Here is a 27,141-nt window from a genome sequence, read left to right on the forward strand (position 1 = left end):
TTGTTTTATTTTCAGGATGCTACACGTATGGCATCTGCTGGCTGCCTTGGAGAGCTCTGTGCCTTTCTTCCTGACGAAGAACTTTCTGTAGTTCTACAACAGCATCTCTTAGGTTAGTAGACCAGGTTTACAGTTGCCTAGGAGTTTGCTTGTTTGTCATTTTAAGTGTTAGTCTAGCAGATTTCAGTAAAAGTGGCAATTCAGTTCACCCATAACCAAAATATATAATACAGGCAGTCTTAGCCTTTCATTATTAGTCTATGCATAATATAAAGTTTCAGACAGGTGTGCGCCATCATTCTGTTCTGGAACCTATCATAATCTGTTCTTTTGAATCAAGAATGCTATCTTATGATCTTTTTCCCATATACAGCTGATACAACTGGAATTGACTGGATGGTTAGGCATGGACGAAGCATGGCTCTTGCTGTGGCGATTAATGTAGCATCAAGCAAGTTGTGCACACCAAAATTCTCCAGTAATGTTGAGTCTATGGTGTTAAATAATGCCACAGCAGATAGGGTAAGGACAAATAACGTGTTAAGTGTCGCCTTCAGGTTATATTGTTTTTGGGAAAAAAATTATCATGGCACCTTTTGGGGCTCAATAATATAAAACCACTAACATTTGTAGTGTTTGATATTGATTGAATGACAATTTATTATGCAATGTTTTATAGATTCCTATTGCAGTAAGTGGCATCCGAGGAATAGGATACCTCATGAAATATTATATTGAAACTGAAAATGGAAATTTTCCACCCAAGCTTGTGTCCCTGTTTGTAAAGGTAGGTCTGTGAACTATTCTGCTTTGTGACATGAAGCAAATATGATAAAAAGCCTGTTGGGGAAAACTACAATTTATAAAAAAAAAAAAAAGGATACATAGAGCACTGTGAAACATTCCTGCCCCCAATAACTGCATTATCACCAGAACAGGAAGTGAGAACAAATTTCAAATGGGATAGCGTCTGATATAGATGTGTGTGTATATATATATATATATATATATGTGTATGTATGTATATATGTGTGTGTGTATATATATATGTATATATATATATATATATATATATTATGTGTTTCCCTAACTTTCCAAAAATAAGTGCTTTTTTTCTGCTTCATTCCTGTTTTTTCTCACTTCCTGGTCAAGTGACTGTTGTCACCAAAAGAGGCAATAAACTGCAGTAAAAACTTTAAAAAATACTACCCTTTTCACTCATTACAACATTAAAAATGTAGTTGAAATTGCACTTTATTTAGAAAGTGATTTAGGCGAAGGCAGATATACTAGTTTTGTGCTGAGCTGTTTTTTTTTTTTTTTTTTTTTTTTTTTTTTTTTTACTATTAACCACTTCTGGACATTCGATATACCCGTATGTCACTGAACATTTTCGGTGGTTACACCAGGATGATGTCTGCAAATGCAGGCATCATCCTGGTACCATTTTTTTTTTTTAGAGCTGGCCGGCTCTCTTGTAAAAGCAATCCTAGCGTCTTAACTAGCCGCTGGACTGCTTATACAAGCAGCTGGATGGGGACATCCTCTCCCACCGCCTTCCGCAGCTTGCTCAGGCTCTTCTGTCCCACTGGGAAGCCCAAGTGACCAGCCGGCGCATCTGCTGCCTGGCCAGACAGCCAAACAAAGCTGGGATCGACTTTGATCGGATCTCCGCTATGGTAACCCAGAAGCAATGACCTGATATCACTTCCGGTTTACACAGATATCAACAGTGCCATTTTTAAAAATTCAAAAGCATTAAAAAACACTGATCTGGGTGCTTTGAATGCTTTTAAGGGCAGAGGAGGGATTTGAGGTTGTATAAACCCCAGATCTATCCATTAAGAGTAGCTGTCATAGGATGGTTACATTCATTGTGACAGCAATAAAAGTGATTAAAAAAAAAAAAAATTAAAGCAGCACTTTAAAAAAAAAAAAAAAAATCATTGCTGCACTGTGACCACAGCATCTGGTGCAGCTTTTGGATCGGTGTCTCACGGTGAGAGCTTTGGGAACCGTACCTGAACCCCTTTAGTAAAGACGTGAGGCTGGCCTGTAATCATGCTTTGTATTCTACATTAGGCACCCACTTTGGCACGTAGTGCAGTGCGCTGTTAGTCACAGGATGATATACAGGTTTAGGAAAGAGGCGATCCATACCAATGTAACCCAGTTCCTAATGGCCCCCTCGTTGAGGAGGTATGCCCTTACAAAAGTGGGTGAATTCAAGGGTGTAGGGGTTAATTCCCTATCCTCCCCAGTGTTGAAGTTGTTTTGGAATCTTGCGCAAAGAACCCCTGGGTGGAATTCCTCCCTCACTTTGTAGTGGGTGGGGCTCAGCTCACTGTCTGGTCAACAACCCTTCTGTTGTGTGGGCCTAGTTTGCAGATGGGCGGCCCGTGGTTAATTTAACCACTCAAGTACTGCCGAAGACAGCCCTGGGTGGTCCTACTGCATTCCCTGGGCTCCTGAGCAACATGAGTGAACTGATCATGTGTAGGATAGTGCAGCGGCCATATTGCCACACTACTGAATGAAGAACATGTTTCCAGAATATTGTTGGAGGAGCCAGATCAAGGCTAAAGGAGGACAGGGCACTCAGGCAGATCAGCATAAGTGGACACAGGGAGGACTGACCATACTCTCCCCTCCTCATATATAGGTCACAGTGAACACCTTATATAGGTCTCCCCCTCGCTTATAATATGGACCTAAGGAGGGACAGTAAAAAAGGGTCCATATCGGCGGGGGTGGATGAGGAGGAAGAAGATTGGGTTAGAGGCTGTTACCACTGGATCCAGAGGTTTCCCCTCAGGTTACTAGTATGGGACGTCAAAAGCGCAAACTTAAAAAGAAGCAAAATAAATGGGCACCTTGTGTTTGGTAAATATACAGTACCCAAACAAACCAACTAAGAAAATAATGCAGTGCCCCCAAATATTGAATATTACAAGCCTAAAGCATGTGCTATCAACACAGCATTCATAATGTGCAAAAAAGCATCCACAATAATTAAAAAGGATGATAAAAAAAATCTGTCTAAAGTCCAATGCAAACAATATGTGATAAATATCATGGCAAAAAAAAGTGTCTAATGGAAATCCTCTACATCATGCTTGCGCAGCAGAGCTAAAATGCACTCACCAAGGAAAGCAGCAACACGTGCATTTGTGTCAACCGGATCCTTCACACATGGTCAACCAGCTCCATTCTCACAATGGGAGACACTCCGCAGTACTGCTTCTGACCACTGGGGACAATCAGAAGGTTTACTTGATACTGTCGGGGGGGGGGGGGGGGCTCACCCGGGGGGGCTCACCCCATAGAGCCATAAGCAGGGGACCACATGTAGTGTAGTATATGTATGAAAAATATAGATTTCGCATCCCGTCCCCTGAAGACATGCTTTCGCATGAAACTCGTTGCGGCAGGAGCTACATACTTGCGTTTCGCCTGGAACTGGCTGGTCTTTTGTAAGTGCACTGTTTCATTTGTCATGACCATTGTTTGTTTTACTGGCGTTTGAGTGAAGAGTTTTACTTTTTTATGTGCAACTTATACTTTATGTGTGGTGGGGCGGGTTTCCATTAGCTGGTGGAAGACGCGTTCTTATCGGTCATATTTATCACATTATTTGGACTTTACACTGTTTTTTTTTTTTTTTCTATTATTATTTTTGAATATTGTGAATGCTTTTTTGCACATTATAAATGCTGTGTTTTAGCACGTGCTTTAAACGTATAAATGTTCTCTTTCGTTCATTGACAGACCTCCATATCTTCTTGTCCCTTGGGTTATGCTGCTCCCTACAGGAGTAGGACACAAGGCAGAAAAAAACTTTGAGTCCCAGGAGGTATTCTCCCACTTCCTGCTATAGGTCTTAAGTTTTTGTCTGCCTAGTCAGGAGTAAGGACCTAGTTCCTTGCTGGGATCTCTGGTCCTGGCATTTTTTTTTTTTTTTAAACTGAATTTTTTATTTTTTTTTATTTTCTGTTTCTGTGAGAACTACAATCAACTGCTGGACTGGGCGACTCACTGGATATCCTAGATCCTTACAGTCTTCCCAGTCTGGCCAGCGAGCGCGACCCGGCCTTAGCTCCATGCTTGGTTGGCCGTGACATAGCCCCACTGGACGGGGGCTGGCCAGCAAGTTAAACGCCTCGCGAGGACGCATAGCCCTGGTCACGACCCTGATCAAGAACTGTGTCGCAGCATGCCTCTGGCCCACCGCACCTCCATTCCAAGATGGTGCGGTGGTCAGCCTGGAGTGGTGCCCACCCAGTTCCATGGTGTGGTAAGCAGTGTCCCCCCCTCTCCCTTGGTGGTCTTTCGGGGTGGACGTGGGTCCCTCCCTGGGGTCGGACCCCCGGGTTCCCCTCCATCCCCCAGCCCTTCTGAACAGTCACGGTGGGTCTTTTGGCCCCCAACCCACCCTCCCTCCTCCCTGGGTGAGGTAGGTGCTGATTTTGCCACATGCTCCAAAGGAGGGGGGGGGGTTGGATGTGGTTGTTGCTGACCGGGTTGCACAACAGGGGGTTTTGAGCGGGTTCCCTGCCTCCTGGTGGGTGGGATGGGGGTTAGTCACTGGGGTTCCCTGCGTCGGTTGTTGGGCTTGGGGGGGATGTTTAATTTTCTGAGGGTACATGGCCGGATTGGGCCAAAAATTTAGGCCGCAGCTCTGCGGCCTACTCGCGGCTGACTGACCGAGCTGTCCGAGCTACTGACCGAGTTGATAGAGCTGCTGATGGGCATCCGCCTCTCCCTCAGCGCTGCCTTGGTTGGTTGGCAGCTGGGCGCCCTCAAAAATATAGGCCGCGGCTTATGACCTACTGGGCTACGCGGCCGTTTTGGGCAGCCTCAGTGAGTTTAGGTGAGGCTCCCAACTGTCTCCCTGGCCATCTACTGAACTGTGGATCTGGCCAATTGCGGCTGGGCCTCCAGCTGAAATCTAGGCCGGCGGTCTGTGACCTCTTGGGCCATATGGTCAGCCTGTCGCCTCCCTTGAACCAGGTGACGCCGTAGGGGGGCTTCATTTTTTGTGAAGTCTAGCAGCCATTATTGTGTGGGCGGGGGTACTCTGCCTTCTCCATCACGTTGGGCGCCTGCCCCTTTTTAAGGGCGCTATGTCCTATTATGTCCTCTATGGAGGGTGACCCTCTTGCTCTTTTGCGGGATCTAATAGGTGGACCTTTGGCTGGCGTCTCCTTGCGGGACTGAGGTCAGCTGCCTCCCCTGCTTCATATGTTTTCAGGGTGAGCTTTATATAATGTGAGCCTACTGGGTCTGCGTCCACGCACTTCGAGTGCTCAGACGGTGAGGATGATCCTCTTTTACTGCATATGTGCATGAAGAGGTGCTCGTAGATGCACTGAATGTATCGGTGCGGGAAACTTGAAATATGGGGGATGCAGCCGCTGCTGCATCAGAGGCACCAATCTGCTTGGGGCCCGCAGATCCTCTAAAGTGGCAAAGGTATTCTCTTTTTTCCCGCCTACTTTGACAAAATTGTCATGAATCAGTGGATTTGTTATGAACACAATTTGGCGTTGCCTAAACGTTTCGATAGATGGTATCCCTTGAGGATTCTCTGTTGAGTACATGGGCAGTCCCACCTGTAGGGGACTCCCAGGTTTCCAGGCTGAATAAATCCACCTTAATTCCGGTTGAGGAGTCTTCGGTTTTTAGAATATTCTTTTGAAAGGAGAGCCGAGACTTTGGTCTGCCACATGTTTACCGATTCGGTCCTTAAGCACTTGCCGACCGCCGCACGACTATCTACGGCGGCGGTCAGCCCCTCACAGGCAAAGTGACGTAGGGCTACGTCACTAGCTTGTGAGGGTCTAGGGAGCGAGCGCCGCCGGAGGCGCGCTCCCGCGTGGTCACGGACCCCCCCCCCCCCCCCCCCCCGCGCGTGTGCCACTCTGCGATCGGCGGGGGAGAGGGAGAAAGTCAGGCAGCTTGTGTAAACAAGCTGCCTGTCATTCTCCCCTCTGTATGAGAGATGATCACATGGATCTACTATGTAGATCCGTTGATCACTCTGCATACAGCTGAAGCCACAGCCAATCACAGTTAGAATCACGCCCCTAGGGACACACACAGCCCCTCCCTCTCAAATAAAGTTAACCCCTTCACTACCAGTGTATTTTTACAGTAACAGTGCATATATATAGCACTGATTACTGTAGAAATGTCACTGGTAACCCCAAAAGTGTCAAAAATGTCAGTCAAGGGTCCGATCTGTCCGCCGCAATGTCGCAGTACCGCAAAAAAAATCGCAGATCTCCGCCATTACTCGTTAAAAAAAAAAAAACAACAAAAATGACAAAAATCTTTCCCTTAGTAAACGCAATAACTTTTGCGCAAACCAATCAAAATACGCTTTTTGCGATTTTTTTTTTTTCTCTAGCGCTCATCGACAGACGTAGTCCTCGGTGATACACCACCTTCGGGTTATGTTACCTCCGCAGGAGCAGGACTAGACAGGAAATTAAAAAGCTCTGGCCACACCCTAGGGGCAGTCCCAGAGGGTATATCCTCTCTCTCTCTGCCTCAGCAAATCAGTTATTTTCTGTCTAGTTAGGAGTAAGGACCTAGATACCTTGCTGGGATCTTAGGTCCTGGCAAGAAATTTTTTTCTAAAAGGATTTTTGGACAGCTTTTTTTCTCCAGTGTTCCTGTGAGATCTTCAAGCAAGAAAGCTGAACTGGGCGACGGGCTGGATGTTGAGATCCGGTGGTCACCCCAGTTCAGCCTACGAGCGCGTGCAGGCCATAGCTCCGCGCTGAGTCGGCCGCGACAAAGTCCCATTAAAGGACTGAACCCGCGAGTTAAACGTCTCGCTGAAACGCCAAAGACCATGAGTCACGGCGTCTGTATCGGTCGACAGCCCTCCCGCCCCGGTGGAGAGGGGTACTGTCAGGAGTTGGTGCCCGCCTGGTTCCGGTATGGTGAGTAGTATGTTCCCCCTGTTTTCCCTGACGGGTTTTGTGGTGAACGCGGGCCCCTCTCTGTATGGTAAGAAAGAGTTTCTTTCTATCCTATAACATGTCACAAATCCTCCTACTTTGAGTGTGATTTTATGTGTGCAAAAGCCAGGAGGCTTGGTTTGGGAGCTAACAATCTATTGTATACATGTTTTAAAGATGTAATCTGTGGCATTCTGGGAATCTTATGGGTTAAGTATAAGCTACCTACCAGTCAGAAGCCATGGACATGTAGACTGCCTTCCAAGTCAGATCTCCAGCTAATAGCAGGCCTCCCGAACGGCCATGCGGTCCGCTAGGGCCGGTACCGCCAAACACGCCAGATCCCCATGCAGAGAGAGTGTTGTGTGCCTGCAGCACACCGCTAGTCAGCACAGGCCGCCGCCATTTTTTTTGCTGGATCGCACGAGCCGCCATTTTGGCGTAGCCTCGTGTCTCCAGCATGGGGGCGGCCATGTTTTAGGTGATTCTACACCTCGTGGAGCTTGGGGGAGGCGCCGGAAGGCGTACAGAGGGGCGGAGCCGCCTCCTTTCTTCCTGGGCAGCCAGCCAAAAGACTTCCTGTTTGTCTAAGACAGCGCTGTAAGCTGTTGCAGTTCAACTCTGAACATCAAGTGGTGAGCCTGGGGGTTTATCTCTCTCTCTCTCGATCGATAGGGATCCCTAGCAGGTAACACTAAGGGGTTTTTTGTGGCGCTGAGGGTCAAAAAAAAAAAAAAAAAGTTTTTTCTTTACTTTGAATTATATCATCCAGGAAGTAACTGGAGTTATTATGGACCCTGCCACACAGATTCCCCCACCTGTTTCCCTCGAGGGGGCCTCGGGACCCGCCGGTGTACAGAGTATAGAGTCATTTACAGCAATTTTGGAGTCTATGGTGGCTCGGGTGGAGGCGGCCTGTCAGGGACGGGGGTCAAGGAAGCGACCCCCGCCTACCCCTATACCATCTGACACCTCTGACTCTGATTCAGAGATGGTCACTGCAGTTGCAGGTTCCTCTGCAAGGGCTGCTATCCCAGGTAAAGCCCCCTCAGACAGTGAGGAGGACGCTTCTTCTCCTGCTATAATTCAGGAAGAAGCATTGGTGGACGCACTAGTTGTGGCAGTGCAAGAAACCTTAAAACTTGAGGCTTTACCGGCAGAGGCAACTGAAACAGAGAGGCCTTTTGGGACTAATAAGCCCATCAAGACGGCGAAGGCTTTTCCTGTACCTAAATGTTTTGGAAATCAGATTAAAGGAGAATGGGAACATTCTAAACGTACCTTTACTATTTCCAAGCGTATTGCTAGACGCTATCCGTTTGAGGAATCCATCATTAAGAAATGGACGGTACCACCAGTCGTGGATCCGCCTATTTCCAGGCTGAACAAAGCCACGGTTATTCCAGTGGAGGACACTTCGTCCTTTAAGGATCCGGTGGATCGAAAGATAGAAGCGGAGTCCCGCACTATCTTTTCTCTGATAGGGTCAGCATTTAGACCAGTAATCGTTATTGGTCTAGTTTCCCAGACACTTACAGAATGGGCGAAGATGGTACGCCAAGATCTTAGGGGAAAAGATATTCCCCAGGAGACATCTGATTTGATAGAACAGATCATACAAGGGCTACGGTTTATCTGTGACGCAGCCTTGGACACTACTCCCCTATTAGGGCATGCATCTAAGTTAGCAGTGATCCTCAGACGTGTGCTGTGGTTAAAGTGCTGGTCAGCTGACCTAGGTTCCAAAAAGACTTTGACCAATCTCCCTTTCCAGGGGAATCGTCTATTTGGAGCCAACCTAGATGAAATCATTAAGGATGCCACCGGGGGCAAGAGTACTTTTTTGCCACAGGCTGCAAAAGCTAAGGAACCTCGCAACAAGCGAGGACCTTTCTTTACCGCCCATAAAAGACGCCCGGCTGGTACTTCCGGGAAAGGCAAGACTCCTCCAGGAGGGTTCAAGAAGGGCTGGTCGGACAAGCAGAGGACCAACCCAGCCAAACCCGAAGCAAAGGAGTACACAGCCTGAAGGTGCGCCCCCACCCAATTTCAGGGTGGGGGGACGTTTTCACCGGTATTCAGGACATTAGATCGAGCATCAACCACTACTACCGGTGCGATTCTTCCCTTCCAACATTTAAGCACAGGAAGCGGTAGTTACCGTTCCCTGTATAGATCTTTTCCTTTACCTTTTCCTAAGATTAGTCCCGATACCTCACAGGAATCGGATCTGATTGACCAGATAGGCCAAGTAGCCTCTAGTCGGGTGACTTCGGTCCCTGAGGTTCAACCAGAAAAGATCACCTTGCCTGATAACTATCAGGTATCTGATAAATGTGTGGGAACAGAAAACGACCAGACTTTCTCGGATGGTCGGGGCCAGATACCTCTAGGGACGCCTGGTTCAGATCCAATCAGCGCCAGTGGTCCTAGAGATTCTAGGCTGGCCTCTTCAAGCCGGCCTGGCCGACTTGGACAGGTTAGTCGCAGACGTTCCGTGGGAACTTCGTCTCAGGGAGTGTCTGTAGTTTCAAGGACCTATTTACCTTCGTGCTTTACAGTCGCTGGTTTTAATGGCCTGGCCATTGAGACCCAAGTACTGAAGGACAGAGGTTTGTCTACTTCTGTCATTCCTACCCTTATTAAAGCAAGGAAAGCGACTTCCAGCAAAGTCTATTATCACACATGGAAGACTTATATTGCGTGGTGCGAATCTTTAGGATTTCCTCCACGTACCTATTCGGTGTCTCGAATATTGGCCTTTTTGCAACAAGGGGTTGAGCAGAAGCTAGCCTTGAGCACCATCAAGGGTCAAGTTTCAGCATTAGCAATCTTCTTTCAGAAACCTTTAGCTACCAAATCCTTGGTGCGGAATTTCATCCAGGGGGTGCGGCACCTGGCTCCTCCAGTCCGCGCGCCCTTACCGCCCTGGGATCTTAATTTGGTTTTGTCGGTTCTACAGAAACCTCCCTTTGAAAACATCAGGGAGATTCCCTTGCTTACTTTATCCCAGAAGGTGGTCTTCTTGGTGGCTATTACGTCTGCTCGCAGGGTGTCAGAACTGGCTGCATTATCATGCCAGTCCCCATACCTAGTGATTCATAGGGATAAGGTAGTACTTCATCCTAAGCCATCTTTTCTTCCTAAGGTGGTTTCAGATTTTCATCTGAATGAAGATATTGTACTACCTTCCTTGTGTCCTCAGCCCAAGCATCATCGGGAACATGCGTTGCATTCCTTGGATGTGGTTCGGGCAATCAGGGTATACCTGAAAGCTACGGAATCATTCCGTAAGACGGATTCACTTTTTGTGATCACGGATGGCCCCAGAAAGGGTTTGCCTGCATCTGCCGCGACCATTGCCAAATGGATTAGACAAACGGTGGTACAGGCTTATTCTATTAAGGGTCAGAGTCCTCCGTTCCCTGTTAGGGCGCACTCCACTCGAGCGCTCAGTACTTCCTGGGCCTTTCGCCATCAGGCGTCAGTGGTCCAGGTATGTAAGGCGGCCACTTGGTCGTCGGTACATACCTTTACTAAATTCTATAAAATTGATGTGACGGCATCGGCGGATGCCTCATTTGGCCGCAAGGTTTTGCAGGCCGCAATTTGAGGAGACCGGTGGTCTACCTCGAGGGTTTTTTTCTGTTTGAAAAATTTTTTTGTTGAGTCTCATCATTAAGGATGAGCATTGTAAACTTCTAGTTGGCATCGGTTGGGCCTTCTAGATTGGGATTTGATTTCCATTTTCCCACCCCTCAGTTGTGATACTGCTCTGGGACGTCCCGAAGGTGGTGTATCACCGAGGACTACGTCTGTCGATGAGCGCTAGAGAAAAATGGATTTTTGTAAAATCTTACCGTAAAATCCTTTTCTCTTAGCTCATCGACAGACGTAGTCCCCGCCCCTCTGTTTTGGAGTTGGGTTGGGTTAAATTCTCTAAGCACTGCTTTTTCACATAACTGATTTGCTGAGGCAGAGAGAGAGAGGATATACCCTCTGGGACTGCCCCTAGGGTGTGGCCAGAGCTTTTTAATTTCCTGTCTAGTCCTGCTCCTGCGGAGGTAACATAACCCGAAGGTGGTGTATCACCGAGGACTACGTCTGTCGATGAGCTAAGAGAAAAGGATTTTACGGGAAGATTTTACAAAAATCCATTTTTTTTACCAAACATAGGTAGCATAAAACAAATTGGCCGAAAATGTTAAAAAATTTTGATTTTTACATTTTTTTTGGGGGGAATTTCATATAAAAAAAAAAGAAAAATATTGCTATTTTTGCAAAATTTACGCTCTTTTTTTGTTTATAGCGCGTGATCAAAAAATCGCACAGGTGATCAAATACCGCCAAAAGAAAGCTGTTTGTCTGAAAAAAAGGACGCCAAATTCGTTTAGGTACAGCGTCGCACGACCGCACAATTGTCCGTTAAAGTCACGCAGTGCCGAATCGCAAAATACCCTCTGGTCGTTTAGCAGCCAAATCCTCCGGGGCTTAAGTGGTTAAGCCGGTTCGGTCCTTTGGCCGATGTTCACCATAGCATTAGTGTCTCTGACTGTCCCGAGTGGGCTAAGCTTTTGTGCCAGGTCCTGAAGGGGGAACAGCTTCCACTTGCCTTTGCGGGGTTGGTGGACTATTTGTTCCAGGGGTTGCAGTTCGTCTGTAATGCCTCTCTGGATGTGGCTCCCTTAGTCTTTTGGCTGTCCGTGACAGCAATTATCCTTCGGTGCATGATATGGCTAATTTACTGGTCTGCAGACCAGACTTTCCAGAGGGCCTTATGTGATCTTCCATTTGTGGGGAATCGCTTGTTTGGAGCCTCCCTGGAAGGACCTCCTCCGGAGATTCCATGAGGACCTGGTCTGGTATGCCGAGAGTGGGTCCTTCCTGACTGGCAGACAAGCCCTCTTCTGCCTGAAGGGGTGCCATCACCTGTATTTGGGGTGGGGGGAGGACATTGTCTCTTCCTTCCTGACCAGTGGACCTCCCTGATTTAAGACAAGTGGGTCCACAAGCTGATTTGGTCCGGATAAAAGATCGAGTTTTTTTCGGTCTTCTCTTCCAGAGAGGTTCTTTCTTCCCAACCTGTGTTTATCCCCACACCGCCTGAAAGGTCTCTTCGGTGCGGTAAAAAATGTACACTACAGGGGGTGGTTGGTCCGGTCTCAGAATCAGAACGTTTGTTTCCTGGGTTTTATTCGAACATGTTTGCAGGTCCCAGGAAGGAAAGCGAGCTTTGTCCAATCTTGGACCTCAAGCTCTGAACCGCTTTGTGCGGGTACAGATGTTTTGAATAGAGTCCATTAGTGCGGTAGTGGTGTCCCTATGTCAGGGTGATCTTCTGGTCTCTATCGATATTAAGGACACTTACCTTCAAATTCTGATATATGTCGGTCATTCGCGATTCCTCCACTTGCTGTGGGCATGGAGTATTATCAAGAGGTCTCATTTCAGCCCCTCGGGTTTTTACTAGTGTTGGCATTGTTGTGCCAGCGGGGGATTGCGGTACTGGAGTACCTGGATGATCGTCTTCTGCGAGCAGAGTCTCCGACTGTTCTGACGGACAACCGGGAGATTACTGTGTGGATTCTGGCCTCGGGTACCATCAAGGGCTAGGTTCGGCCTTGGCGATTTGCTTTTATCGTCCTTTGGCTACGCTTCTGTGGTTTGCACCTTTGTTCAGGGGGTTCGCCACTTGGCTCCCCCAGTGTGGTCTCCATTGGCCTGGTGGAATCCCAACTTGGTGCTGTCGGTTCTTCAGTAACCGCCATTGGAACCTACAGTCAGGTCCATAAATATTGGGACATTGACACAATTTTAATCTTTTTGGCTCTATACACCATCACAATGGATTTCAAATGAAACAAACAAGATGTGCTTTAACTGCAGACTTTCAGCTTTAATTTGAGGGTATTTACATCCAAATCAGGTGAAAGGTGTAGGAATTAAAACAGTTTGTATATGTGCCTCCCACTTTTTTAAGGGACCAAAAGTAATTGGACAGATTAACAATCATAAATCAAACTTTCACTTTTTAATACTTAGTTGCAATTCCTTTGCAGTCAATTACAGCGTGAAGTCTGGAACGCATAGACATCCCCAGACGCTGGGTTTCGTTCCTGGTGATGCTCTGCCAGGCCTCTACTGCAACTGTTTTCAGTTCCTGCTTGTTCTTGGAGCATTTTCCCTTCAGTTTTGTTTTCAGCAAGTGAAATGCATGCTCAATTGGATTCAGGTCAGGTGATTGATTTGGCCATTGCATAACATTCCACTTCTTTCCCTTTAAAAACAAACCTCTTTGGTTGCTTTCGCAGTATGCTTCGGGTCATTGTCCATCTGCACTGTGAAGCGCCATCCAATGAGTTCTGAAGCATTTGGCTGAATATGAGCAGATAATATTGCCCGAAACACTTCAGAATTCATCCTGCTGCTTTTGTCAGCAGTCACATCATCAATAAATACAAGAGAACCAGTTCCATTGGCAGCCATACATGCCCACGCCATGACACTACCACCACCACCATGCTTCACTGATGAGGTGGTATGCTTTGGATCATGAGCAGTTCCTTTCCTTCTCCATACTCTTCTCTTCCTATCTCTCTGGTACAAGTTGATCTTGGTCTCATCTGTCCATAGGATGTTGTTCCAGAACTGTGAAGGCTTTTTTAGATGTTGTTTGGCAAACTCTAATCTGGCCTTCCTGTTTTTGAGGCTCACCAATGGTTTACATCTTGTGGTGAACCCTCTGTATTCACTCTGGTGAAGTCTTCTCTTGATTTTTGACTTTAACACACATACATCTACCTCCTGGAGAGTGTTCTTGATCTGGTCAACTGTTGTGAAGGGTGTTTTCTTCACCAGGGAAAAAATTCTTCGGTCATCGACCACAGTTGTTTTCCGTGGTCTTCCAGGTCTTTTGGTGTTGCTGAGCTCACCGGTGCGTTCTTTCTTTTTAAGGATGTTCCAAACAGTTGATTTGGCCACACCTAATGTTTTTGCTATCTCTCTGATGGGTTTGTTTTGTTTTTTAGCCTAATAATGGCTTGCTTCACTGATAGTGACAGCTCTTTGGAGCTCATATTGAGAGTTGACAGCAACAGATACCAATTGCAGATAGCACACTTGAAATGAACTCTAGACCTTTTATCTGCGCCTTGTAAATGGGATAATGAGGGGATCACACACACCTGGCCATAAAACAGCTGAGCAGCCAATTGTCCCATTACTTTTGGTCCCATAAAAAGTGGTAGGCACATACACAAACTGTTGTAATTCCTACACCTTTCACCTGATTTGGATGTAAATGCCCTCAAATTAAAGCTGAAAGTCTGCAGTTAAAGCACATCTTGTTTGTTTCATTTTAAATCCATTATAGAGCCAAAAAGATGAGAATTGTTATAATATTTATGGACCTGACTGTATTTGTGAGATTCCTCTGCTTACATTGTCCCAGAATGTACCCTTCTTAGTGGCTTTTTCTTCTGCACGGAGGGTGTCGGAGCTGGCAGCTTGTCTTGTCGGTCACCTTACTTGGTGGTTCACGTAGATAAAGTGGTGCTTCGTCCCTGCCAGTCGTTCCTTCCTAAGGTCGTCTCTGGTTTCCATTTAAATAAAGACATTGTGTTGCCTTCCTTGTGTCCTAAGCCTAAGCACCCTAAAGAGATTGCTTTACATTCTTTGGATGTGGTTCGGGCAATTAGGGTGTACCTGGCAGTGACTGAGTTGTTTCTTGAATCGGATTCCCTGTTTGTCCTTACAGATGGACCCCGTAAGAGGCTGGCCCCGTCTGCTTGATCCATCCGGAAATGGTCGCAGCAGACGGTGGTACAGGCCTATTCCATCAAGGTTTCAGGATCCTCCTTTCCCTGTTAAGGTGCATTCTACGTGGGTGCTTAGTGCCTCTTGGGCCTTCTGTCATCAGGCATCAGTGGTGCAGGGTTGCAAGACGGCCACATGGTCGTCCGTGCACACTTTCACAAAATTTTATAAGGTGGATGTGTTGGCATCTGTTAAAGCTGCCTTTGGCCGCAAGGTTTTGCAGGCCACTGTTGGAGAGAGAGAGCTCAAGTTGTTTCCTTGTTGAGCTCCTTTTTTTACCTGATTGGCCACGTTTAGCCTTATAAGTATGTTTATTGCTGTGTTCTTCCCACTCGTCATATTGACACTGCTTTAGGACATCCCAAGGGTCAAAGAAGAGCTGTGTCCGTCAATGAACGAAAGAGAAAACTGGATTTTCTCTTACGTCCTCCGACAGTCGCCGCCCACTCATTCAGTCTTCACCAATGGGTATTGACCTCTTATCCATAGGAGCAAGCTAGGCATAAGACTTGTTAAAAACAAAGTAATTTACATAGACACACCTATGGGGGCTGTCCCACTGGTCCAATACCCCCCTGCAAATAGCCATCCCAACTCAGTTTGTCTTCTGCCTAGTTAGGAGTGAGATAGGCTCTCCCTGTGCTGGGGCTACAGTCTCAGCCTTTCTTCTGTTTTTATGATTTTATTTCTGAAAAATGTGTTTTTTTTTCTTTGCACTACTAGCTTTTTTTTTTTTATCAGCGTGTAGTTAGTCACTTCTTCAAGATGATGACGGCGTAGCAGAGCTGGGAGTCGCACTGGTCGTCCTGTTGTTCCAGGACAGTGGACCTTATGGAATCCCAGCCCGCCATCGAGCGTTTAGCAGGCTATGTGTTTGCCCTGGCTTCACAAACAACCCATCCCTGTCCTCAGGGATGCAGCCTGCGAGGTGGCTACCTCGCTTGGACGTCTCCCCATGGTTCTCCGTGCACTGCTAGCGTCCTGCGTTTTTGGCTGACGGCACCCCCGCCATCTGAGGGTGGGAGGTTTCCCGTCGATGAGAGGCACCCCACGCCATCGGGTACGGTAAGTACACTCTGTCTGGGGCTGGCAGTCCTGTGTGTCTGTGTGTCTGTGTTATTCCCTCATGTCTGTGCGTTTTTGGGCTCCCTGATCCCGGTCCCTGCGGGGGCTCTCTCACAGCTGGTGCGCTATGTGGGTTTGTGGGGGTCCCTCTCCTATGTCACTTTATGGTGCTTTTGGAGGTGCAGACACGTGCATTGACCGCTGCGGGGTTAGAAACCGCCGGTCCACCATTTTAGGTGTGGGCAGCATGCTGGCTTCACTGTGGGCGCTTATACAGCAGTGTATGTAGTGTGTTTTGGCGCCTTGCGGCGCCATCTTGTGTGTGGCAGTGTGTTCTTTGCTGAGCACATGTTGGCGGCCATTTTCCCCAAGCCTCCCATTACTTTCTATGGGCAACCATTTTTCCTTGGGCTAAAATCCTAGTTCAGCCTATTGCGGTGACATCACTTCCTCTTTAGAGGAAGATCGGCAGGCGTGTAGGTAACACTTGTGGGGTCTGTCTTGCTGTCTTTTTTTGGGGGAAATACCTCTGGCTGTAAGCTTATTCCTGCTTGGGGGTCGTTTTGCTTAGTCCCTCATAGCGGTGTACTGCGGGGGATCGCGGTGCGCTTAAAGGGCCAGTATTTAAAAAAAAAAAAGTTTTTTTTATTATGGAGTCCCAGGACAGCAAATTTCCCCCTGCCTTGGTGGATGGTTCAGGGTCCTCTGAATCCTCTGCTCTGACTACTCTGTCTGCTGCACTTGCGACTTTGACGTCAAAGGTGGATTTTCTGATGTCCGCACAGCGTACTGAAAAAAGGCCTAGGCTCTCTTTTTCTTCTGAGTCTGACATGGTTGCCGTAGGTAGCGTGCCCCTTGAAGGGTCTCGCTCTTCCCAGTCTGAAGGGGAGTGGGAGGTTGCGGTGGTGGATGATTCCCCCCCTGGGACGGCCAAAGACCGTGCAGCTATGGATACCCTGATCCTTGCCATTAAGGAAACATTACATTTAGAGGATGAGCCCAATCCTCCGGAAATAGTGTCCTCTTTTGGGACCCACAGATCCTGTGAGGTGGCGCAGGTATTTGATTGCCCGGCTGAGTTTCACGTCACTGTGAATGAACAATGGCGCAACTTGAAACGCACTTTTGTGGTGCCGAGAAAGTTTCAACTCCTTTACCCCTTTGCATCTCCTACGGATTTGCGCTGGTGTGTGGCTCCTAAGGTGGATCACACTGTGGCCAGATTGAACAAGGCCACTCTGGTTCCCACCGAGGATTCTCCGGTATTTAGGGATCCTACGGATAGGAGGCTGGAATCTCTTGCCCGCCATGCTTACATGGTGGCGGGATCCATGCTGAAACCTATTTTCGCCTCCGTCATGGTCGCTCAGGCTGTGACTGATTGGACCAGGGTGCTCAAGCGCACCCTCGTGGCTGATTCTGCCCCCCCCTACTACCTTGGAGATGGTGGACCAGATTTATCAAGGGGTCATGTATTTGTGCGATGGGGCCTTGAATGAGTCCCCATTAGCTGCGCGCTTATCGAGTGTCGCAGTACTTAATCGCTGCTTGATTTGGCTGAAAAGCTGGTCGGCTGACCAGACTTCCAGGAACACGGTGTCTGACATCCCTTATGCTGGGTCTCGTCTTTTTGGAGAATCCCTGGATGAATTGGTTAAAGGTGTCACTGGGGGAAAGAGCACTCTGTTGCCCCAGAATTCTAGGGGTAAGTTTTTCCACGGTAAGCGTAGCCCCTCCTTTAAACCTAACCAGGGGTCCTTTCGTGCCTTCAAGGTGCAGGACAGGGGGAAACCCTTCAAGGGCCAGGGTGGCCAGAGAAAACCCTGGGCGGGAAAGCCAAAAACCGCCCAGGCTGGTGCGGCGGCCCAGTCCGCCACTGCCTGAAGGGGCGCCCTCATCCGTTTCAGGGGTGGGGGGACGTCTTCGCGGTTTCCTCCAACCTTGGCTGCTCCGAATTCCGGACAGGTGGGTTCAGGAAATCATTCGATCAGGTTACAAGATCGAATTCCTTTCATGACCAGTGGACAGATTCTTTCCCTCAAATCTTCATTTGACCCCAGATTGGTTGCAAGATCTTCATCGGGTGTTGCAGGACCTGCTCGCCCAGGGGGTAATCGTCCCGGTGCCACATTGGGACAGATTTCGGGGGTTTTACTCAAATCTGTTCACTGTGCCCAGAAAGGAGGGCAAGGTGCGTCCGATTCTGGACTTAAAGCTCTGAACCGCTTCGTGCGCGTTCAAAAATTCTGCATGGAATCTCTCCGCTCGGTGGTGGTCTCTCTGAGTCCAGGAGATTTCCTGGCCTCTATCAACCTGAAGGATGCGTATTTACACATCCCCATATTCGAGGGTCATCAGAGATACCTCTGATTCGCTATCGCAAAGGATTACTATCAGTTTGTGGCGTTACTTTTCGGTCTCGCTTCGGCTCCAAGGGTGTTTACCAAAGTGCTGGCTCCTGTTCTGGCCCTGTTACGGGCCCAGGGCATGGTGGTCTTAGGATATCTGGACAATCTCCTGTTAAGATCGAGTGCCAGTCAGAGTCTGCTGAGCGATCTGTCCACTACGTTCAGACGCTCCAGGAGTTCGGATGGACCATCAACGATCAGAAGTAGACCTTGTCCCCTTCTGTTCATCTCCCTTACCTGGGAATGGTCTTGGACTCTGCCCAAGCGAGGGTATTTCTGCCGGAGGACAAGCTCCGGACCCTGCAGAACGAGGTCAGGTCCCTAAGGGACAACCAATCCTCGTCGCTCAGGACCTGTATGCGGTCCCTGGGGTTGATGGTGTCAGCCTTCGAGGCGATACCGTTTGCACAGTTTCACACACGGTCTCTCCAAGCAGAGATACTGGCCAGATGGGACAGGCTTCCTCAGTCATTGGACCTGAGGGTGTCTCTGAGTCGCCAAACCAGAGAGGATCTTCTGTGGTGGCTCCAGTCCCCGGTTGTAGTGGAGGGGAAATCCTTCCGGCCATTGCTGTGGACAGTGATTACCACGGATGTCAGCCTGTCCGGCTGGGGTGGCGTCCTGGGCAACCTGTCTGCCCAGGGCACTTGGTCGGTGGAGGAATCCTCTCTACCGATAAACATCTTGGAATTGAGAGCGATCAGGCTGTGCCTGCTCCATTGGTCAGATCATCTTCGGGGCCGTCCTGTACGGGTACAGACGGACAATTCCACTGCTGTGGCTTACATCAACCACCAAGGGGGCACCAGGAGTGCCCGGGCGGCCCGGGAAGTGACCAGTATTCTGTCTTGGGCCGAGACTCATGACCCAGCGATTTCGGCAGTTCACATTCCGGCTGTGGAGAATTGGCAGGCCGATTATCGCCATTGATCAGTTGTTGTCCAGGTTCCTTCGCAGGTTGGCCTCAGAACCGAAGTTGGTGTTTCTGACGGCACCGGACTGGCCGCGCCGGTCCTGCGTGGACATCGTTCACCTGGCCGTCGAGCCTCCATGGCGGCTTCCGCTAAGGGACGATCTACTGTCTTAGGGACCAATCTTCCATCCTGCTTTACAGTCACTGGCTTTAACGGCGTGGCTGTTGAAAGCCAGGTCCTGAGAGACAGGGGTCTTCCTTCGGAGATCATTCCTACCTTGCTCAAGGCTAGGAAAGCCTCGTCTGGTAAGATCTATTACCGTACCTGGAAAGCTTATTTTGCTTGGTGTGAATCCAGGGGCTTCTCTCCTCGTTCCTACTCGGTGGCGAGAGTGTTAGCTTTCCTGCAATCTGGTGTGGACCAGCGCCTTGCGTTAACCACGATTAAGGGCCAGTTATCTGCACTGGCTGTCCTTTTTCAGCGCCACTTGGCGTCTAACTCCTTAATTCGCACCTTTATTCAAGGTGTGCATCATTTGGCCCCTCCTCGGAGGGCGCCTCTACCTCCATGGGACTTGAACTTGGTTCTGTCCGTGCTACAAAGTTCTCCCTTTGAAAACATCAGGGAAATCTCTTTGCCTCTGCTGTCTAGGATGGTTGCCTTTCTAGTGGCGATCACTTCTGCCTGCAGAGTGTCAGAGTTGGCGGCCTTGTCTTGCCGCTCCACTTACCTAGTGGTTCATAGGGATAAGGTGGTCTTGCGACCTAACCAGTCCTTCCTTCCAAAGGTGGTTTCTGATTTTCACCTTAATGAGGACATGGTTTTACCGTCGCTATGTCGAAACCTTAACATCCAAAAGAGTTTGCTTTACATTCCTTGGATGTTGTCAGGGCGATCAGGGTTTACCTGTCGTCCACTGAATCCTTTCGGAAGTCGGATTCCCTTTTTGTCCTTCCTGAGGGACCTCGGAAGGGTATGGCTGCGTCTGTGGCGACCATTTCAAAATGGATCAGACAGACGATTGAACAGACCTATTCGATTAAGGAAAGGGTACCGCCCTTCCCTGTCAAGGCGCACTCTACCAGAGCGGTGAGTGCTTCCTGGGCCTTCCGGCATCAGGCTTCGGTGGCCCAGGTGTGCAAGACACCTTTTCAAAATTCTACAAACTTGATGTTCTGGCATCAGCTTTTTGGCCCCAAAGTTCTCTGTGCGGCAGTACCTTAAGGGGTCCAGTTTATCCCCTTGTTTTTATTTGCTTTCCTGGGTTGTTGCTCCAGTTGAGCTTTTTTTTTCTGTTGCCCAGGGGGTTACCTTTCTGTTCAAGTAAGGTTCCTTTCTCTGACGTGGGTACTGCGTTGCCTTAATGACGGTTGCATTTCCCACCCCTCATGTCTACACTGCTTTGGGACATCCCATTGGTGAAGACTGAATGAGTGGATGGCGACTGTCGGAGGACGTAAGAGAAAACTGAATTTTTGTAAAATCTTACCGTAAAATTCCTTTCTCTGAGTCCTCCGACAGTCGCCGCCCCCGCCCCTCTTTTGGGGTTCTTTGGACTTTAACTGCTTGCTACCAAACTGAGTTGGGATGGCTGATTGCAGGGGGGTATTGGACCAGTGGGACAGCCCCCATAGGCGTGTCTATGTAAATTACTTTGTTTTTAGCAAGTCTTATGCCTAGCTTGCTCCTATGGATTAGAGGTCAATACCCATTGGTGAAGACTGAATGAGTGGGCGGCGACTGTCGGAGGACTCGGAGAAAGGAATTTTACGGTAAGATTTTACAAAAATTCAGTTTTTGTCTTACCCTAAAATCCTTTTCTCTGATGTTCATTGGCGAACACAGAACCCGCCCCTCTAATGAGTTGGGGTTTATGGTCTTCTGACACTGCTTGTTACAAAACTGAAGGGCTAGAGTAGGAAGCGGGAGTATACCCCCTGCGACTGCCCTATGGGCGTCGTCAAACTTTTTAACTCTTTTACGCCTAGTGTCCTACTTCTGAGAGCAGCATAACCCAAAGGTCAAACAAGATGAGGCGCGGTATCTGTCAATGAACACCAGAGAAAAGAATTTTACAGTAAGACAAAAATCCAAGTTTTTTCACTTTCTGCTATATAACATTCCCAATAAAAAATTTAAAAATTGATTTTTTTTTTTTATCATTTTAGGCCTATTTGTATTCTACATATTTTTGGTAAAAAAAATCCCAATAAGAGTATATTGATTGACTTGCACAAAAGTTATCGCGTCTACAAACTAGAGGAAAGATTTGTCTTTTTTTTTTTTTTTTTTTTTTAACTAGTAATGGCAGCGATCAGCGATTTTTAGCGGAACTGCGACATTGGGGCGGACAGGCCAGACACCTAACTTGACATTTTTGACACTCTTGGGGGGACCAGTGACATTACTATGGTAATCAGTGCTAAAAAATATGCACTGTTACCGTACTAATTAGAGGATAATGCACTAGGCCGGTGCACCCTTGTGTTTGTTTTTTGGTTTTACTGTACTAATGACACTGGCAATCAAGGGGTTTACACCAGGGGCAAACAAAGGGTTAAATGTGTCCCTAGGGGGTGTTTTCTAACTGTGTGGGGGATGGACTTATGGAATGAACACAGGGACTAGGAACACAGGAGCCCTGTGTTCATTGCTGACAGGGACTTCTTATGGCTTTCTTTCAACAATCCTTTTCTTTTTGCCTCTCTTCCATAAAGGCAAGATTTGTAGAGTGCATAACTAATAGTTTTTCTGTGAACAGATTCTCTTACCTGAGCTGTGGATCTCTGCAGATCCTCCAGAGTTACTATGGGCCTCTTGGCTGCTTCTCTGATCAATGTTCTCCTTGTCTGGCCTGTCCGTTTAGGTGGATGGCCATGTCTTGGTAGGTTTGCAGTTGTGCCATACTCTTTTTCCATTTTTGGATGATGGATTGAACAGCGCTCTGTGAGATGTTCATAGCTTGGGATAATTTTTTAAAGCCTTAATCCTGCTTTAAATTTCTCCACATCTTTATCCCTGACCTGTCCGGTGTGTTCCTTGGCCTTCTTGGTGGTGTTCACAAAGGTTCTTTAACAAACCTTTGAGGGCTTTACAGAACAGCTGTATTTATACTGAGATTAAATTATATACAGGTGGACTATTTACTAATTAGGCGACTTCTGAAGGCAATTGGTTCCACTAGATTTTAGTTATGGGTATCAGAGTGAAGGGGGCTGAATACAAATGCACGTCACACTTTTCAGATATTTATATGTAAAACAATGTTGAAACTGCCGCTGCACAGTTATGTGCCACATTGTCAATCATATAAAATCCCAATAAAATACATTTACATTTTTGGTTTGTAACATAACAAATTGTGGAAAATTTCAAGGGGTATGAATACTTTTTCAAGACACTGTAGCCGCCCTGGCAGGGAAAAGATGGGTATATACCAATGTGTATTGAAGGTATTTATCAGATAAACGAAATAGGTCGCATTGAAACCATCTGGTCTTATGTTCCTCACACTTGACTCAAAGGGCAGAGGTCAACTCTGGTCTTAAAACAAGGAGGTATCAGGTAAATTGGGGAGGGGTAATTATGTTCTGGGAATCCTACTCCACCAACAAGGGGGCTCTGCCAATGCGGGGTGTTATATCGTTCCATACGAACCAAATGCCAAGCAGACAGTGGTATAAAAGAAAAATTTAATTATGACTAAAATGCTGTGCAAATCAATAAAGATGCATCAAATCAATGCATCAATGGTCCTTCCAACAACAAATGCATTGAAAAAAAATAAACCGTGCAGAATCAATCCAGCTGTACGTAATAAATACATTTTAAGGTCCGTAAAGCATGCTGTGTTTAAACAATCACCTCCACAAGGTGAGAATAAATGTGATGCAAAATCTTCAATGTGATAAAGTGCCTGTCCTTTACACCCTTCATGATGCACACCATAGGTAGAACTCACTAAATTTGATTGACCACTTGTTACAAAATGGTCATATGGCACAGGGTAACATTGCTCAAAAACACAGGAATCTCCTGGTTCCTACAATCTCTAAATCATTACTATGATACTGATGTACCTCTGCGTAGCTATCACTTCACGTTTTTACTGGATGAAATGTACTTGAGAAGTATATGCAGCAGTGTTGTATCTTCACTTTGTGCCATCCAACTGTAATCCTGCCAGCGGTCACCAAGATGAATCTTCCTTTGCCACATTATCTTCCCCCCTTTGTGCTGTGGAAGTGTGGCTCTGCTCTCTGCCTCAGACTGTGTTCTTAATGAATGCAAAGTGTTCTCCACAAGGTGGAGATCATGATGTAACCACTCGCCTCTCCACCTCGCCCAATCAGAGAATGCCCTGAGTTCATTGATAAAAGGCAAGGTGTTCTGTGAATGGTACTTGTGCAAAACTAGCTACTCTTTGTGGTTACTATGCAGCAGGGCAGCCACTTGACTTTGGCTGCAGAAGACAGCAACTGTAGTAATAGAGACTACTACAGTGATTTCCAGCTTCCACAAGGATCTCACAGGTATGGCATATGCCTATTTCAACCTGGCCCAAAGTAACACATACTGTACCAGGAATTCAGTTTTAACTATAGATTAGCACCACAATATTCATTCCCTCTGTGCTTTGTAATCTTCTGTACTTAGAAAACATTTGTCTTCATTTACTAAAATTTTCTCTCGTTTGCATATTAACATCAATATTTTGTGTTTTCCCATAGTGTCTTCAGAACCCTTCCAGTGATATTAAACTTATTTCTGAAAAGATGATCTGGTGGTCCAATAAAGATCATATGCCTCCATTAGATCCTCAGACCAGCAAGCCAATACTCAAGGTGCTGCTAGACAACACTAAGGACAAAAACACGAGCGTTCGAGCACACAGTGACCAGGCTATAGTGAATCTCTTAAAATTGAGGCTGGGCGCTAACCTATTTCAGGTAAGGCAATAAAATGTGTAAAGTTACTTGCATATGATACTGATGTATAAACATCAGATATTCCTGGGAGAAAAGAATGGGCTGTGAAGCATTGCACATATTTGTGCGTACATGCACATAAAAACTCCTTCTAAAACCACGGAAAGGTTTTTTTTTTAACTGATATATGCTCAGCTCAAGTTTTATGCCTGTGTGTACAGGCCCAATAAAACAATAGGCTGCATTTAGTTAAGTATTGAAAAATATTTGAATGCCTAAAAATGTGGCATTTTTACGCATCCCATGTGCTCTAAGAGACCCAATTTTCCCCAGATTTTCCTAGAGCTTCTACAACAAAATAGGAGAGGGGAGCTTTAGACTTCGGTATGACCTGATGCCTAGAATGTATACAGTGATTTTTGTGAGGATTTTGTTATGTTAGTACAATTCATGGAATATGTCTGGTTTCCTCTAAACCTTTTACATTTGATTGGGCCAAGTACAGGTTTGCTTTTGAAGTTATATTAAAGGCAATTCAAAAATAAATAAACATGTTGTACTTGCCTGCTATGTGCAGCGGTTTTGCACAGAGCAGCCCCAATCCTTCTCTTCTCGGGTCCCCCGCCTGCGCTCCTGGCTCCTCCTACTGCCAAGTTCCCCAGAGCAAGCAGCTTGCATGTCCATTCACAGACACAGTAGTGGCTCTGCCCAGTCCCCCCTCTCCTCATTGGCTCACTGGCTGTGATTGACAGCAGCGGTAGCCAATGGCTCATGCTGCTGTCTCAGCCACTGAAGAGGGAGAGTTCCTGGAGAACCGAGCCTCTCGTGTACATCGCTGGATCGCGATGGGGCTCATGTAAGTATTTAAAATCCTTGTTGCAATTTTACATAAGCCAGCACATTTTGCCATAATTTTTTGTGCACTTAGTTCTGAATTCTAGGTTATGGCTTGGTCCAGAAACATACATGTTATACCAGTGTATATCCAGTCATACATGGCTTACATTCCAGTAATTTCTGTTATTGGACATGTAGAGCTAGAGCAGTGGCTTTTTGGTGGCAATTTGTGCATTTCAGGAACTTGTTTGTTGAGTAATGCAATATTGTTAAATAAAGAAAATAATGCGCTTCAAAAGTAAACCAACAATAATGATGATGTGTAAAGCATTCAACTCGTATAGGTGAAAAAATAGACAGTGCACAAAGTTATCTAATGGAGGACTTAAAAAAAAATGTAAACAAAATACATTTCATAAGTTGGAGTCCATAGTCAAACATGTGCAAATAAATGGTGTGTTCGGTGGTTGGTCCACAGTAAAAATGGTGACTGTTTTCAAGTTCAGTTATCACAACGTAGTGAATGGCCTCTTACCATGTGATCAACAAAACAGAGCCTCCAAATAAACTTAACAATGTGATAATGAATGACACCCAGTGATAAAGATGGACTCTTACTGAAGATAATGGAGGTAAAGGCTTCAAGCAAAATAGGTAGGTGATCCCGTGTCAGCGGGACTGAAGAGGTGAGGCACTCTCCTTGAGGATCCTCCAGATCACATCCAACCCCGGCATCCAGATAAATACACTTGGTGCTGCTCAAGATGAGGTGGCCCAAAGATACATTCCCAAAAGAAAGAAAGGGACTAATAGTGCATTATCCTTTAAAATCAAATTTAATAAAGGCGAAATACACTTACAGCAATCCAAGTTAAAAAGATGCAACATAAGCTGAAGAACGTCACGACCACCTGCGGAACGGTTACGTGACCAAATGACAGCGCGACCAGCTCCTTCCAATGCAATATTGTTGCTATGTAGTCATTTTCTCTCTTCTGTTATAATGGTGCATTCCTTAAAATATTCACCATCAATTATATATTTTTTTTTCATTTTTAACAGGATATGACAAAGATACTGGACACAGCCAGCCTAGAGATGCTAAATGAATGTCACCGCAGGTCCCTGAAGAAGCTTGCAGCTCAGCCAGACTCCAATGAACAGATTGATGAAACTATTTTGACGTGATAGGGAAACTTAACTGTTGTATCAACATTTCACCTCTCAATATCTATTAAGTATGCCTGTCAGAATTAAAATTCAAGGGCTGCTATCTGAGGATGCTAGTTACCTGGCTGAGTTTGGCTTACTTTGGAGTCACAAATCTGGAATAAGAATGCAGCAAATTAAGCAACTCGAATAAGATTTGAATTTCCTGATCTCTTTTTAATTGTTCCAGCTCAGTAATGAAGCCATTGGGTCAGCATGGCAGCCAAGCAGCTGGCATTTTCAGAAAACCAGCAATGCCTACATATTTCTTCTTATGACAGGTTTCCTGAAATGTTTTGTTTCTGATTATGCACTTTTGTGTAGTGCATGGAGACAATTAAAACTTCTGGCTTTCTAAATGTTTAATGAAAACGTATGTTTCTTTATCCATGCAGCCTTTCCAATAGTTGCTTAAAATAAGTGTACAACAAGTATGAATTAAAATCATTTGTTGAAATTAAATTCACACTTACCATTGGTCTTGGATCAAATGGAACTGCTGGTCATGTTTCCTAATGTTTTCTGTCACCTAGATTGGCATTCTCCAAACTTTATAACGAAAGGGGTTTGTTTACTGTCCTTCAGACTTGGGGGGGGGGGCAGGCAGGACAGACTGTAGCCAGTAGTAGGAGTCTGAGAACAAAACAAAATGCCCCAGTATCAATGGCAGTAGGCAATGTCTCAGACCTTTTGGTCGGTGGGAGTAAAAAAAAAAAAAAAAATTAACATATCACCTGGTGTCAGTAGGAGGAAGAATAGTGTCTTATCACTGGAATTAGTGGGAAGACTAGTGCCATATTATTTATATCAGTGGAAGGAATTAAGCCCCATCGTGTCAGTGGGAGGAATGGTTTCTCATCATTGGTGTCAGTGGGAGGAATAGTGCCTCATGATTGATGTCAGGGGGCATTACAGTGCCCCAGTGGTGGCAAGCCAAAGGGTGCATCCAGTCCAGGAACTGCAGTTTGAAGACCACTGATCTAGATCATAGGATATC

The 27,141-nt window shown here is 46.5% G+C and overlaps 1 protein-coding gene across 1 annotated transcript in view; it reads left to right on the forward strand.

Moving 5' to 3' along the window:
* GCN1 (GCN1 activator of EIF2AK4) overlaps positions 1–26,606 on the forward strand; it is a 250,315-nt gene extending 223,709 nt beyond the window's left edge. Inside the window, exons 53-57 of the mRNA XM_082258862.1 lie at positions 16–112; positions 374–522; positions 680–787; positions 23,901–24,119; positions 25,998–26,606. Of these exons, the coding sequence (XP_082114988.1) occupies positions 16–112; positions 374–522; positions 680–787; positions 23,901–24,119; positions 25,998–26,123 (699 nt within the window). The 3' untranslated portion in view covers positions 26,124–26,606. The remainder of the gene's footprint in view (positions 1–15; positions 113–373; positions 523–679; positions 788–23,900; positions 24,120–25,997) is intronic.
* The last annotated feature ends 535 nt before the right edge of the window (positions 26,607–27,141 follow it).

The sequence above is a fragment of the Pelophylax lessonae genome (genome assembly GCF_965119305.1).
Source record: "Pelophylax lessonae genome assembly, chromosome: 1".
NCBI classification, from domain to species: domain Eukaryota; kingdom Metazoa; phylum Chordata; class Amphibia; order Anura; family Ranidae; genus Pelophylax; species Pelophylax lessonae.